The sequence below is a fragment of the Schistocerca americana genome, chromosome 1 (assembly GCF_021461395.2).
Source record: "Schistocerca americana isolate TAMUIC-IGC-003095 chromosome 1, iqSchAmer2.1, whole genome shotgun sequence".
Classification (NCBI taxonomy): domain Eukaryota; kingdom Metazoa; phylum Arthropoda; class Insecta; order Orthoptera; family Acrididae; genus Schistocerca; species Schistocerca americana.
In genome coordinates this window covers 1,236,043,645-1,236,060,723 of record NC_060119.1, presented here as the reverse complement: position 1 = coordinate 1,236,060,723, position 17,079 = coordinate 1,236,043,645, and the positions used below count along the sequence as shown (strand labels likewise).

Genomic DNA, 17,079 nt, shown 5'->3' with positions numbered 1-17,079 from the left:
TTTCCATGTGGCCTTAACAATCATACTTTTGAGTGATATTGGGAAATAATTAAAGATCTTTACCTTTGACCAACATGTTTCAGATAAAGAAAATTTTTGATGTGTGGAGCAGTAAAATTTCCCGTTGAACGCAATTAAGATGTTATGTGCATCAATCCCCATAAGTAAACAGGCCTGTTAGGAAGTGGGTGTACATATTATTTATCCATCACCTCCCTAGTTAATAATTTATTTCTTGCTGGACAGAGGTGTCTTATGATTTGCCAAGTGAACTAAAACATTGGACTTACATTTGCGAGAAATGCGGTCCAAATTCCTTCCCAGTTACACAAACATTTTGTTTCTGGGTTTTCCTAAGTTATTACAGGTGGCTTGTTTTCTTTCCAACCCTTGTCAGATTTGTGCTTCTCTCCAGCGACTTCAACACCACCAGCATATGTAACTTCTCTTTGTCTATAGTTTCGAAGTGAGGTTTTAGGGGCTGGGTTTATTCTGGCTTGTAAGTTGGTCCATATCTTGTATTACCACATGTTTGGGCAGTTCTTACAGAGGAACCTCCCTATTGCACCCCCCTCAGATTTAGTTATAAGTTGGTACAGTGGATAGGCCTTGAAAAACTGAACACAGATCAATCGAGAAAACTGGAAGAAGTTGTGTGGAACTATGAAAAAAATAAGCAAAATGTACGAACTGAGTAGTCCATGCGCATGATATGCAACATCAAGGAGAGTGTAAGCTCAGGAGTGTTGTGGTCCCGTGGTTAGCGTGAGCAGCTGCCGAACGAGAGGTCCTTGGTTCAAGTCATCCCTCAAGTGAAAAGTTCAATTTTTTATTTTAAGACAATTATTTTCGCAAAACACAGACACTACACTTTTTACAGTGAACAGAGACGTCAATGAACAAACGGACAGATCATAACGTTGCGAAAATAATGAACGTAAACTTTTCACTCGAGAGAAGACTTGAACCAGGGACCTCTCGATCCACAGCTGCTCACGCTAACCACGGGACCACGGCGCTGCTGAGTTCACTCTATCCTTGATGTTGCCTATCTGGCGCATGGACTACTCAGTTTGTATATTTTGCTTATTTTTTTAAATATTTCCACACAACTTCTTCCTGTTTTCTCGATTGATCTGTGTTCAGTTTTTCAAGGCCTATCCACTGTGCCAACTTATAACTAAATCTGAGGGGGGGGGGGGGGGGGGTGCGATGGGGAGGTTCCCTTGTTAGCATTGTGACTCTTGTCTCCTGTATGTATTTTATGTAGCAGCTGTCAGTCATAAACATATTTTTGTGTATTTAACCAATTTTCTTTTCTGCTGCATTGCAAGTTGATGATTTCATGAAATTTCTCTTTCCACTTAGCAGTAGCTGGGAGAAGTTCTGTTCCATTACAATCACGATTCTCAGAAGGAAATTCGCCCTTCATGATACCAGCTCTAGCACGACTCATAACTCACCAGCAAACTGCTTCAGGGCCAGCACTTACAGACAGAATGCCAGTGTTATTTACAAGAGAGCAAGAGAGTCTTAATGTTTCCAGGGGTAATGGAAATGCTAATCCAATGGAATCATTAATTGAACTGCTGGATGGATTAGTCCTCTTTTATCATCTTGGAGCCCATAAGCAAATAGTGAAGGTAAGATTTCAGTCAAGCTTCAGAATGAATCTGCAGTTCTTGGTTCTTATTTGTGTTGTCCTTTGACTTAACATTACATAAGTGCAGTTTCTGTAACTATCTTCAGGCTTTGTTTACTCTAGTCTACCCAAAATACATTTAATTTGTTCATGAAATGAAGTTACGTGAGGAATATCAAGTACCCGTCACTTGCTCTAACAGAAAACTTATGTTATCATTACCTTTAGGGAAAAAATCATGCACTACTTTCCTCCTCTTGTTAGTCATATGTAGTGAATTAGTCCAGCAATTATGGTTTGTGAAATGAAACAAGAAACAAAATATTACTTATTGCATTAGACTTATTTTTGTAGATTTTTGCATTAGAGTGCTGCAAATAACCAGATAGAAAAATAAGTGTAGCAGGTGCTTTCATTGCTGTGCACCTTTTTCAGGTCGGGCCTTTGTGCTCCATGAGGCTGGATCATATTTTCCAAATTAGATCTTTTCCTTTGTCTTCCATCTGTCCCCTCTAGTGTCGTTCCGTTGTATAAAAACGAGTTTTCGCAGTGTAAGGAAAGATTCATTCATTCACTGCCTGTCAGCTCACTTGAAAGATGTCTGAAAGGTATATAGCTGATAGATTGCCAAAAGATATGTAGCTGAAACTTTATGAGAAGAAATAGTATTTCTGTGAGAAGAAATAGTATTTCTGTGAGAAGAAATAGTATTTCTGCAGTTGCATGCCCTAAATCTTGTGTAAAAGAGAGAGAGAGAGAGAGAGAGAGAGAGAGAGAGTTGTGTGTAAAACAGACTCAATAGGAAACAGATCAGAAGTGCTATTTGGTCCCTGCAAAGGAAAAAAATCGTTTTTTGTGCAAAAAATAATGTTCAAAAGCAAATGATTAAACAATAACTTTATTACTTCCAGCTTAAATGTTAACCTTCCAGCAGTTGTTGTCCAATGATCTGGCACGTGTTGTAAAATTTTAACATGTACATTTGTCAATAAAAACAAGCCTGTGCTGAACAAGCTGTTACATTTATCGAAGAAAGCAGTTCACTTTCACTGTCTTCAACATTTATAACAAAAGCTTTTGCTCTTTTAGTTCTTCTAACAACTATTTACCCTATTATTCTGTCATACGTTCACTTTCATAACACGTTCCACAAACAATTAGTTTATCAGTATCCATTTCCAAGCTAAGTTATTACATCTATCACATTTAATTCATGGGGATGAATTTTTTTGATGTCCACAAAGGATACACATCCCATGTTTTTTCACTGATTATTGGTAGTCAATGCTTTAGCAAAAACTATATAAGAAATAATGAGCGATCGGCTGGTAACAATTTGAGGGGAGTTCTAGATATGAGTTGTTCTTTCATAAGACCTTCTGCTAGCTTCTTGAGATAAATATTTCTTCACGAAGTTATCTCTGGCTTTGTGAAGGGAAACAATATTTGCATATTAATTCCAGCAGTGTCCAAAAAAAAGGAAAGAAATAAAAATAAAAAAGAGCCGATGGCCGTCTTCTTGTAAGTCTTGAAACAGGGTAACAAGCACATATTTTATCTACAATTTCTGCTTCACCTTTTGTCACATTGTAGTCAATTATGATTTCAGGTTTGTATGTTTATTCAACTGTGACTGTGACATGCTTAGTAGACAAAAAGTATGACAGCACAGTTTTTATCAGGAACATATGAAACTAAGTTTACCATGAAGAAATCCAAACTATGCACTTCCAGTTTCTCTTGTTTTGTATGGGAGAAATTCTGGAAGAATTTCATGCCCATTCTTCCTCACAGTACCAATACAAGTGAGTTTCTTTTGTAGCAAATATTCAGAAAGGATGTAGCTTATGTACCAATTATCAGTTGTAATGTTCCTGGTAGAATTTTCAATAGGCATCACATCACTATGCCCCCAGGAGAAGGACTTACGCTTGTGTATGTGCCTTAATTTCTTGAATCTTAGCTTCATGGCCCTTATGCACAATGTATGTTGGCAGCAGTAGAATCTTTTGACAGTCAGCTTGAAGTGCCGATTCTCTAAATTTTCTCAATAGTGTTTCTCAAAAATATGTCTCCTTTCCTCCAGGGATTCCCATTTGTGTTTTCCAAGCATCTCTGTAACACTTAAGTGTTGTTCGAACCTACTGGTAATGAATCTAGCAGCCGATTACTGAATTGCTTTGATGTCTCCCTTCAATCTGACCTGGTACAGAAATGAAACCCACGAGCAGTACTCAAGAACAGATTGCATGAGCATCCTATTTTCAGTCTCCTTTAGAGGTGAACCACTCTTTTCTAAAATTCTCCCAATAAATTGAAGTTTATCATTTGCTTTCCCTACCAGAACTCACACAGGCTCGTTCCATTTGATGTTGCTTTGTAACGTTACACCGAGATATTTAAAGGACTAGACAGTGTCAAGCAGGACACTAATAATACTCTAACTGAACATTACAGTTCTGTTCTTCCTACTCATCTTCATTAACTTACATTTTTCCACATTTGGAGCTAGTTGCCATTCATCACACCAACCAGAAATTTTGTCTAAGTCATCTTGTATCTTCCTACACTCACTCAACTTACCGCACACCATAGCATTATCAGAAAACAACTGCAGATTGCCGCATACCCTGTTTACCAAATCATTTATGTACATAGAGAACAGCAGTGGTTCTATCACTCTTCCTTGGGGCTCTTCAGATGGTACCCTTGTCTCTGATGAACATTCGCCATTGACAACAACATATAGGGTTCTATTACTTAATTAGTCTCCGAGCCACCCACATATCTGTGAACTTACCCCATATGCTTGTACCTTTGTTAACAACCTGCAGTGGGGCACCTTATCAAATGCTTTCCTGAAATCAATAAATATGGTATCTCCCTGTTGTCCTTCATCCATAGTTCACAGTGTATTGTGTGAGAAAAGAGCAAGCTGAGTTTCGCATGAGCAATTCTTTCTAAACCCATGCTGATTCGTGAACATAAGCTTCTCAGCCTCAAGAAAGCTTATTATACTCTAACTGAGAATATGTTCAAGGATTCTGCAGCAAACCAGTGTTGGTGAATTGGTCTGTTATTTTGCAGGTGCATTTTTCAACTCTTTTTGTGTACTGAAGTCACCTGTGCTTATCAGTCATGTTGGGTGAGAGTTTCACGATAAATGAAAGCTAGGTAATGGGCCAATGCTGTAGAGTACTTTTTGTAAAATCAAATTGTGGTTCCATCCACACATGGTGTCTCTACGCCAGGGATGTTTATTAACACGTTGTCCATACGTCGGTCTTTTTGGTGGTCAAATGTCAGAATGTTTGGATGATTCTCCTGTGTGAATGATTTCGTGAATGTGAAATTTAAAATCTTCGGTTTTGTTTTGCTATCTTTAACTTCTACACCAGACTAGTCAACAAGGGACTGAATGGAAGCTGTAGACCTGCTTAGTGATTTTACATACAACCAGAATTTTCTCATGTTCTCTGCCAGACCTTTTCCTAAGGTGCGATGGTGGTAGTTGTCATATGCTTCACACATATATTTTTTCACAGATGCACGAATCTCTACTAATCTTTGCTTGTCTTTTGAACCGAGAGTGCAACGGTCTCTGCTTCCTCAGCATCTTCCAAATTTTGTTGTTAAATCATGGTGGGTCTTTTCCATCCTTTATCCACTCTCCAGACCATGATTTACAATTTGCTTAAACTTTGCTGATAATTCCTCCACATCCATCTTACTGGGCCTAAGTGATGTCCATTCACTGTCTAAATGAGATGGTAATGACTGCTTATCTGCTGTACCTAGCAGAAACACTCTCCTAGCCTTCGTGACTGATTTATTAACTTTCATAACCATAATTGCTGTAGTGACATCATGATCGCTAATCCTTGTTTCTATACTGACATTGTCAATAAGGTCTGACCTACTTGCAGCTACAAGGTCTAGGATATTTCCATTGTGCGTGGGCTGCTGAGATAGCGGTTCAAGACAGTTTCTAGAAGACGTGTTCAAAAGTGTTTTGCATGACTGTTTGCCTATACCCCTGGAATGAATCCTTAGACATCCCACCCTATACTTGGTAGGTTAAAGTCACCTCCAACTAGGAAAGGAACTGACTAGTAGTGGTACAGGGTATCCTGTGCCACACACCATGCAGTTGCTAGTGTAGTATCTATGTAGATGTGGATGTAGACACCGGATATGGCCTTCCGGTTGCATGCCACAGTAAGCGCAAAGATTACTGCAATAAAATGCTTTTTGCATCACATAGTGCAAATATTTTTATCCTGTAAGTAGCTGGTTTCTTGGATATGTACTGAATCCAGTCACAGCAACCTCTGAATGGTGAACTCACTGAGGCTGTAAGAACTTTGACAGTTAGTAACTAAAGCATCCAATATTGTCCAAGTTGCAGCCACCTTGTCAGTTTTTCTCTTGTCATTCCTTGGTTCCATGTCACCAAACCGCATACAGTGTGGAACAAACACAAACCTTTTGTTACCCGTTGCAGTCCTAAGCAGTTGCATTCATGTTTCATCTGCTACCCAGAGTTCCAGTACATTAGTGTGATGGTCTCTTCTTGTTCCAATCAAAAACGGGATCCTGAACACAACCATTATTTCGTGTCATGATGTCACTTTATTATCTCTTGTGTGAGAATTGATGTGTGTCTCACAGCCTATTCATTTATGTATTTGCATAGTTTATGCTTTCATTAATAATGTCAATTTTTTTCAGAAAAGCACTAACTTCATCAGTTATATCCATCACGTGGTATAATTTGCACAATGTTTTTTCCCTTGGTTTTTTATGTTTTAACACAGTTACTTTTACACCAGTGCATAACTTTGTCTTTTCCAATAAAGAACCCCCCACACATTTGCTATCTCTTTTTGAGATCATCACCGCCCTCATCTTCAAGCTTCAAGTTAAGATTTGCTGCCATGATTCTCATATTCAGTGCCCTTCATCAGTCAAATCCACTTCACGTTCCTCCAGATCTGAAAAATCTGGATAGACTCCTTTGTCACTTTCTTCAAGTAGTGTGTGAATTTCCTCATCTGATACACCCTTTCAACTGAAACAAAACATTAAAAGAAGTGAAATGAATAAATAAATTCAAATGCCAGTATAATGAAATTAATGTTTGATGTACATCTGTAAAAAATAAAAAACAGTTAACTATACTTATTAACTTTTTATTACACTTACCTCAGCATATTGACTGCTGGAGCAAACTCTGCAACCATCACACCAGCAGGTGCATGTTGTAATTTTTACAGTGTTGCTTACAATTCAGAAAACAAAATGAGAAAGCTAGCCAAAGGAATTGAAGTCACTTTAACATTGCCAAGAAAACATAGCAATGGAATACACGGCAGTGGTGGTGCAACAGCTCAATGTTAAGACATCAATTAGGCATAAAAGTACTGCTGTTGTACATTTTACAGTAGCATAAGTGCTCGAGGGTTAATATTACTTTATTAACTTTAATAACGTTGTCTGTAAGATTGCTACATATAACCTTTTTGAGGCAAATATGATGAGAAGATAACAGTTTCTTTTAAAAGGCCTTATGCTTCGATAAAGCCTCTTTTCATACCTGAGAAACTTATGACAATAGTCAGGTACAACTGAAGCACATACTGTTTCTCATATTTGTAAATTATTTATCATACTCTTCCATGAGCTTTTGAAGCCTCTTTCAACCAGATAATTTACAGTTTTTAGTTTAGGTCTGGAAGCTGCTGCCATGATATTTCAGCAGTCTTGTGACCATCTTCAGATGTATACATCTAAAGACTGCCAGAAGACTTGGCACTGAAATTTTGTGGCACAGACTATGGACATCTGTCAGTTCACCCAAAATTTCAAGGAACATCAGTGTATAGTGTTTATGAAATCTTAATTTTTGTGCTGCTGTGAAGTTCTGATGTAAGGAACTTGTCACTCATATGAAATGTGGTAAAAACTAATTTTATTAGAAACAAACTACTCAGTCTTATAATTGATAATTAATGGGATTTTATCGGTGCCTGATTGAATCATTTTAATATTTTTGTCTGATGGTTCTGCTTCATGATTCAGTGCTTTTGAGAATTTTTAGATGCTTACTAATATTGTGGATATGTCTTAGTAAACTGTGAGCTACAGTTCTGAATTCTGTAAACTGTGGTGACATTATCCTATCAGAAAATTATTTTCACCCTCATTGCAGTGTAAGTACTTATTACATTACTGCACTGCTTATTCTTTTCGTGCTCTGCTTTCTTCTGAGTCAGTGTTTGAAATTTTGTGATCATGATGTAAATGTAGCTTTTAAGAAATCAATTCTTGAGTTACAATATTCTGTTTTGTGCATATTGAAATTGTCATGCCATGTTCTATTTAATTTCTCACTTCAATAGTGGCATATCTTATCACCATTTGTTGTATGTTAACACTGTTGTTGACACTGTTATGCATATGTAATAGTGACTGTAACCTCAACAAAAGTCTCGGACACGAGATGAGTTGGTTGCTGTTTGTAAGCAACTCTTCAGTGGGTGATGTTGCATCTGCCAGAAGTAAGTGATCTATCAGTGCTTGTCCACTTAGCTGTGAGTGGCATGCCAGTGGAGGTCTAGGGGCTCTGTACAGGGAAAACAGGAACCAGGGAGAATTCAGGGCATTCAACCCAACCCATTAACTAAAAAATTTGAGATGCTTTCATCCAATGAAACAGAGCACCAGTGAAACCCATTTGAACTTTGTGGACACTTGCTCTGACTGTTGTCAGGGAGGAGTGAGCCCAAAAGCATAGAGGTCTTTCGATCATCGCCGCTCAAACACATGGTGAGTAATGGTACTACTTAGGAAAATAGCAGCATGAGATAGGAAGAATTACCTTGTGCACTCAGTATATATGTCTGGAAGCTTCATCCTATACATTGGAGAAGCTGTTCTAGCAGCCATTTAGGGAACGGGGTGTGGCCATCTGCTGATTGTGGGGTCCATAGGAATGAATGATGCCTGTCATCTGAACTGTGAGCTCATACTTGGATCATTATGACAACTTGCAGAGAAGGATGAGAGGACCAATCTTGCTCATGTACTCAATCTGCAGCATTGTCCCCAGAGCTGATCGTGTCCCTCTGGCTATGAGCCAAGTAGAAGACTTGACACTTGAAGTTTCTGTGACAAGTTATATTGTCCCTCCCTGGAGAGCATTCAAGGGATTTTTAGCTTAGATGACTCTCAGTGCAGATAACGATAGCTGCTGAAGTCTGCAAATTAATAGTATAAGAGTGAAAGAAATCACCCTTAAAGATGAAAAGATTAAAATTCTAATGATAATTGCTGAAACATTCACAAGAAATTTCCAGAGTTAAAGCGGTCCTAAAAAGCAGTGGAGCTCACATGATACTAGGTACAGAAAGCTAGCTAAAACCCAGAATTGACAGCAGTCAGATGTAAAAAAATGTAAGTGCCTATTGGAAGGATGAGCTAACCGGAATGTAGGTGGTGTATTTGTCACAGTAGACAAATCCGCTGAAATAAAAATTGAAGCTGCGTGTGAGATAGTGTGCCAAAGTCTCAGGGAGTAGGTTGGGCATAAGCTTCTAATTGGATCTTTCTGTCAACCAACAAACTCGCCCACAGAAGTAGCCAAAAACCTTAGGGAGTATCTCAGTTCACTAATATGAATGAATGTTCCCAGTCATACTGTCATCATTGAAGGAGACTTTACTCATCCAACAATCAACTGGGAAAATAAGCTTGGTAAGTGATGGCCATGACACAAGACATCTTGCAAAACATTGCTAAAAGTCTTCTCTGAAAACTATGGAGAACAGATAATTTGCAAGCCCACTCAGGATGGAAATATAGAACACCTAATGGCAACAAATAGACTTGAATTCCTTGTGGATGTCCATGTTGACAACAACCATGAGGCAGTTCCAGAATGAGATTTTAACACTGCAGTGGAGTGTGCACTGATTTGAAACTTCCTGGCAGATTAAAGCTGTGTGCCAGACCGAGACTGAAACTTGGGACATTTGTCTTTCACGGGCTACCCAAGCACGACTCATGACCCGTCCTCACAACTTCAATTTCTCCAGTATCTCATCTCCTATTCCAAACTTCACAGAAGCTCTTCTGCGAACCAGTGAAGTTTGGAAGGTAGGAGACATTCTAATGCTTCATACTTCAGCACAATCTAGGTAACCTCTTTCTGTAGGTGAAGTGCTGATTCAAAATATAGTGAAGCTTCAGTGATGCCACACTTGAAATACTTGAATGCATCAACAGTACATTAAAAATTGTTTACCATCTTATTAAACAATGGATATCGAGAATGAAATAATGAAATATTATGAAAAGGATAGATCACTCACCATATAGCAGAGACGTTGAGTCACAGACAGGCTTAACAAAAAGACTACTAAACATGTTAGCGATGGTCCAGAAGACCTTCTCCTGAATTAGACAACAAACACAGCACACTCATTGACATGGATGCAGCTCACACATACAAGACCATTGTCTCTGGCTGCCGAAGTCTGGCCTTGGCAGCCAGAAACAGTGGTTATGTGTGCATGAGCTGTGCTTGCACGAGTGTGTGTGTTGTGTATGTTGTCTAATTCAGGAGAAGGCGTGCTGGTCGGAAGCGTATGTGGTTAGTAGTCTTTTCGCCTTGCCTGTCTGCGACTCAACATTTCTGCTATATGGTAAGCAGCAATCTATCCTTTTCATAATATTGTGATCACTTTATTAGCCTTTTATGAGAAAAGTACAGGGCGCTTAACAAACTATTTTCCTTGACTTGCACATATATGCGCATGTAAGTGGACCACAGCAATTAGTAATAGAAAAAATCAGAAAGTTGTCAGAAGATACTGTGTAGTGGAAAGGAAGTCAAACTAAGCAAATTAAACTAGAGGCATTGTACAATGTTCACAATTAGAAAAACTTCACTGTGGGAAGCAAGATGTACATAAGTTTTGAGTTATATATAAAAACAAAGATGAGGTGACTTACCGAACAAAAGCGCTGGCAGGTCGATAGATACACAAACAAACACAAACATACACACAAAATTCAAGCTTTCGCAACAAACTGTTGCCTCATCAGGAAAGAGGGAAGGAGAGGGGAAGACGAAAGGAAGTGGGTTTTAAGGGAGAGAGGTAGTGAGTTAGCATTTCAATTTTTTCGTTTTATATACTTTCATTTTCATCTTAACAGACATAATTTGGCAATCTAGTATATACTCATTTTGAAGTTTAAAAGAATGGTACAAACCTTTTAATAGCCGTATTCCAATTGTTCATTTTTTTTTTCTTCTTTCTTTAGGTTAGCACTCTGAGGGAGAATATGTCTGAGTATGTAATAGCTCTGAATGACACCAACTTCAGGCTAGCGTCATACAGCAGTCACCTGAATGAAGCTGCGTCGTGCAGCACTGAAGATGAAGTTGTCAGAGAATTGTTAAATTCTCGCCACGTGTTTGAAACCAAACTCATGGAACAAGCTAGACACATGGCATGGGTGCGTGGGGCTGTCTACTCTCCAGAAAAGCAGGGTCATCTTGTTTGGTTCCTCAGAATAATTTTACAATCTCTCAAGAAAGCATCAGGAGAAGGAAATCTGTTTTCTTTTGTGCCTGATTTTTATCTTGAGACGGTAGTTGAGGTGTGTACTGCACTTAGATCCTATTTGCATCCCACAGCACCTCTGGAACAAGTTGAAGGTAAGAATCACATTGTAAGCCTTTTTATGTTTCACTAATGGCTAAATTATGCCTGATATGGCTCATTTGATGTAAGGGACAGCTGTAAATAAATCCTCCTAAGTGAGCTCTATACACCAATGATTACAGGAGGTGTTACAAAGTATACTAAGAAAGTACACTCCTCGAAGAAATTATCTGGATAGGATGGAAATCATTAGATATGATTTACATGTATGAACTAACAAATGCTTACAGTATCAGAAAAATTGGATGATTTATTCAACAGAAAGAGTTTAACAAATTGAGAAAGTTAATAATGCATGGATCCACCTTTGGTCCTTATGCAAGCAGTTATTTGGCTTGGGAGTGATTGCTTGATAGAGGTGTTAGATATCCTCCTGAGGGATATCATACCAGGTTCTATCCAACTGGCACATTAGATCATCAAAATCCCGAGGCCTTTCCCATAATGCCCCAAATGTTCTCAGTTGGAAAGAGTTCAGACAACCTTGTTGGCAAAGATAGGGTTTGGCAAGCATGAAGACAAGCAGTAGAAACTCCTGCTGTGTGTGGATGGGCATTATCTCATTGAAATGTAAGCTCAGATTGGGTTGCCATGAAGGGCAACAAAACGTGGCATAGAATATCCACAAATGCTCGGGACGTCTCCAGACACGTCTTTGGTGCTCGTCAGGGCCGAGTTCAAAGTGGGACTCAACACTGAAGGCAGTTCTACTCCAGTGAACAAATTCCAGGTTGAAGACATGTCTAGAGACACCTAGATAGTGGTACATATCAACTTGACTGTCCCCCACCACACAGGCCTGAAACCAGGAGTGATGGTCTGGGGTGCCATTTCTTTTCATAGCAGGACCCCTTTGGATATCATCCACGTCACCCTTACAGCACAGTGGTATGTTGATGATATCCTATGCCTCATTTTGTTGCTCTTCATGACAAGTCATCCTCAAGTTACAGCAAGATAATGTGTGGCTACACATGAACCATAGACCTTGCCGTCGGTGGGGAGGCTTGCGTGCCTCAGCGATACAGATGGCCGTACCATAGGTGCAACCACAACGGAGGGGTATCTGTTGAGAGGCCAGACAAACACGTGGTTCCTGAAGAGGGGCAGCAGCCTTTTCAGTAGTTGCAGGGGCAACAGTCTGGATGATTGACTGATCTGGCCTTGTAACATTAACCAAAACGGCCTTGCTGTGCTGGTACTGCGAACGGCTGAAAGCAAGGGGAAACTACAGCCGTAATTTTTCCCGAGGACATGCAGCTTTACTGTATGATTAAATGATGATGGCATCCTCTTGGGTAAAATATTCCGGAGGTAAAATAGTCCCCCATTCGGATCTCCGGGCGGGGACTACTCAAGAGAACGTCGTTATCAGGAGAAAGGAAACTGGCGTTCTATGGATCGGAGTGTGGAATGTCAGATCCCTTAATCGGGCAGGTAGGTTAGAAAATTTAAAAAGGGAAATGGATAGGTTAAAGTTAGGTATAGTGGGAATTAGTGAAGTTCGGTGGCAGGAGGACCAAGACTTTTGGTCAGGCGAATACAGGGTTATAAATACAAAATCAAATAGGGGTAATGCAGGAGTAGGTTTAATAATGAATAAAAAAATAGGAGTGCGGGTTAGCTACTACAAACAGCATAGTGAACGCATTATTGTGGCCAAGATAGACACAAAGCCCATGCCTACTACAGTAGTACAAGTTTATATGCCAACTAGCTCTGCAGATGATGAAGAAATTGATGAAATGTATGACGAGATAAAAGAAATTATTCAGGTAGTGAAGGGAGACGAAAATTTAATAGTCATGGGTGACTGGAATTCGTCAGTTGGAAAAGGGAGAGAAGGAAACATAGTAGGTGAATATGGATTGGGGGGAAGAAATGATAGAGGAAGCCGCCTTGTAGAATTTTGCACAGAGCATAATTTAATCATAGCTAACATTTGGTTCAAGAATCATAAAAGGAAGTTGTATACCTGGAAGAATCCTGGAGATACTAAAAGGCATCAGATAGATTATATAATAGTAAGACAGAGATTAAGGAACCAGGTTTTAAATTGTAAGACATTTCCAGGGGCAGATGTGGATTCTGACCACAATCTATTGGTTATGAACTGCAGATTGAAACTGAAGAAACTGCAAAAAGGTGGGAATTTAAGGAGATGGGACCTGGATAAAGTGAAAGAACCAGAGGTTGTAGAGAGTTTCAGGGAGAGCATAAGAGAACAATTGACAGGAATGGGGGAAAGAAATACAGTAGAAGAAGAATGGGTATCTCTGAGGGATGAAGTATTGAAGGCAGCAGACGATCAAGTAGGTAAAAAGACGAGGACTAATAGAAATCCTTGGGTAACAGAAGAAATATTGAATTTAATTGATGAAAGGAGAAAATATAAAAATGCAGTGAATGAAGCAGGAAAAATGGAATACAAATGTCTCAAAAATGAGATCGACAGGAAGTGCAAAACGGCTGAGCAGGGATGGCTAGAGGACAAATGTAAGGATGTAGAGGCTTGTCTCACTAGGGGTAAGATAGATACTGCCTACAGGAAAATTAAAGAGACCTTTGGAGAGAAGAGAACCACTTGTATGAATATCAAGAGCTCAGATGGCAACCCAGTTCTAAGCAAAGAAGGGAAGACAGAAAGGTGGAAGGAGTGTATAGAGGTTTTATACAAGGGTGATGTGCTTGAGGACAATATTATGGAAATGGAAGAGGATGTAGACGAAGATGAAATGGGAGATAAGATACTGCTTGAAGAGTTTGACAGAGCACTGAAAGACCTGAGTCGAAACAAGGCCCCGGGAGTAACAACATTCCATTAGAACTACTGATGGCCTTGGGAGAGCCAGTCATGACAAAACTCCACCATCTGGTGAGCAAGATGTATGAGACAGGCGAAATACCCTCAGACTTCAAGAAGAATATAATAATCCCAATCCCAAAGAAAGCAGGTGTTGACAGATGTGAAAATTACCGAACTATCAGTTTAATAAGTCACAGCTGCAAAATACTAACGCGAATTCTTTAGAGACGAATGGAAAAACTGGTAGAAGCGGACCTCGGGGAAGATCAGTTTGGATTCCGTAGAAATGTTGGAACACGTGAGGCAATACTAACCTTACGACTTATCTTAGAAGAAAGATTAAGAAAAGGAAAACCTAAGTTTCTAGCTTTTGTAGACTTACAAAAAGCTTTTGACAATGTTAACTGGAATACTCGCTTTCAAATTATGAAGGTGGCAGGGGTAAAATACAGGGAGCGAAAGGCTATTTACAATTTGTACAGAAACCAGATGGCAGTTATAAGAGTTGAGGGGCATGAAAGGGAATCAGTGGTTGGGAAAGGAGTGAGACAGGGTTGTAGCCTCTCCCCGATGCTATTCAATCTGTATATTGAGCAAGCAATAAAGGAAACAAAAGAAAAATTCGGAGTAGGTATTAAAATTCATGGAGAAGAAGTAGAAACTTTGAGGTTTGCCGATGACATTATAATTCTGTCAGAGACAGCAAAGGACTTGGAAGAGCAGTTGAACGGAATGGACATTGTCTTGAAAGGAGGATATAAGATGAACATCAACAAAAGCAAAACGAGGATAATGGAATGTAGTCAAATTAAATCGGGTGATGCTGCGGGAATTATATTAGGAAATGAGACACTTAAAGTAGTAAAGGAGTTTTGCTATTTAGGGAGTAAAATAACTGATGATGGTCGAAGTAGAGAGGATATAAAATGTAGACTGGCAATGGGAAGGAATGCGTTTCTGAAGAAGAGAAATTTGTTAACGTCGAGTATAGATTTAAGTGTCAGGAAGTCGTTTCTGAAAGTATTTGTATGGAGTGTAGCCATGTATGGAAGTGAAACATGGACGATAACTAGTTTGGACAAGAAGAGAAAAGAAGCTTTCGAAATGTGGTGCTACAGAAGAATGCTGAAGATAAGGTGGGTAGATCACGTAACTAATGAGGAGGTATTGAATAGGATTGGGGAGAAGAGAAGTTTGTGGCACAACTTGACTAGAAGAAGGGATCGGTTGGTAGGACATGTTTTGAGGCATCAAGGGATCACAAATTTAGCATTGGAGGGCAGCGTGGAGGGTAAAAATCGTAGAGGGAGACCAAGAGATGAATACACTAAACAGATTCAGAAGGATGTAGGTTGCAGTAGGTACTGGGAGATGAAGAAGATTGCACAGGATAGAGTAGCATGGAGAGATGCATCAAACCAGTCTCAGGACTGAAGACCACAACAACAACAACACATGGCAATAGTTTCTCGTGCTTGTCATTGTGCTTGCCAAACCCTACATGGGCCAGCAAGGTCACCAGATCCCCCCCCCCCCCCCCCCCCCCCATTGAGGACATTTGGAGCATTATGGGCAGGGCCCTCCAGTTGGACAGAATTTGTCACGATATCCCTCAGGACGACATCCAGCAAATCTGTAAATCAGTTCCAATCTGAGTAACAGCTTGCCAAAGGCCAGAGGTGGGTCATTGAATTGTTGACTTTCTTAATTGTGAAGATCTTTCTCTTTTATAAATCACCCAATTTTTCTGAAGTTCTAATCATTTGTTTGTTTGTAGATGTACATCATATCAGCCAATTTCCATCCTGTCTGGATAAGTCCTTCGAGGTGCATCTTTTCTTTGTCTTATAGTGTAAATTGAACATATATTTGTGTCACTTTGTGTGTAAGTGATTTCCTAGTAACTCCATCCCTCAGTTGTGGGAGAGAACTTGATCATTACGGAAATCAGATTGTGGATAGCAAGTTGCTGTTTGCAGCACAGAAACTTGTATACATTCTTTGTCAATCAGAATGTAGAATAATTTTTATTTAACTATTTTAGAGGATACATTCATGATCAAGATGTTTTCTGCAATTGGGGATGTAAAATAGTGGTACTGTTAGTAAAGTTTCTACAAATCAGTTAATTTTTAGAAAAACAACAACAAATGTCACCGAAAGCCATCTGAATATTCCAAATGGTTTCCACTTGGCAGTAACCCAGTTTCTGTTCAAAATTTGATGCAGTAGCACTGCTCCAGTTCTGTCATTTCGATTGCAATGAAAAACCGATGTGAGCGCAAGACACTACCTCACTCGGCTGCTGCTTGTCAGCAGACAACACGAGATCTATTAGAAAAGAATGCAACCCTTGGCCGGCGAAAGAAATACTGGCTTACCTGTAGTGTTGAACACCTAGTCACCTCCAGAGTAGTTCTCTTGGGACTCCACACACTTCTTCCAGCAGTGCCGCCATTTTGGGAAGCATGCTGAAAAACCCTGTTTCGGAGTGTAGTTCAGCTTGACTGTCACTGCTGCCATAATGTCTTCTCTTGTCTGAAATCACCTTTCAATGGCCTCTTGAGTATGGGGAACTACAAGAATTCACAGGGGATCATACAAAGAGAGTAAGCAGTCTGTTGAAGTATGTATAGGAATCTGGTTTTTCACCAAAAGGTCTGAATCAAGTGCGATGAATATGCTGGAGCATTGTCATGATGGAGGTGCCAATTTCCTGTTGACTTTAAGTCCGATCTCTTGTGCCATGCAGCATCATGTAGGCGATGGAGGACATCACTGTGGTACTCTGAGGTGATTGTTCGACCATGTGGTGCATCATTGTGGTATACAACACCGTGGGAGTCAAAGAAAGCAATCAGTATCAACTTTGGCATTGCTGTGTGCATGGTAGGCCTTCT

General features: G+C 39.6%; 1 protein-coding gene across 2 annotated transcripts in view; it reads left to right on the top strand.

Annotated features, from left to right (window-relative positions):
• Positions 1 to 17,079, top strand: part of LOC124620048 (E3 ubiquitin-protein ligase RNF123-like) — a 159,358-nt gene that overhangs the window by 86,880 nt on the left and 55,399 nt on the right. The window contains exons 12-13 of one of the 2 annotated variants that reach the window (XM_047146724.1): positions 1,372 to 1,643; positions 10,970 to 11,366. In XM_047146724.1, the coding sequence (XP_047002680.1) occupies positions 1,372 to 1,643; positions 10,970 to 11,366 (669 nt within the window). Of the gene's footprint in view, positions 1 to 1,368; positions 1,644 to 10,969; positions 11,367 to 17,079 lie in introns of both variants that reach the window. The other variant, XM_047146716.1, reaches the window with a different exon arrangement.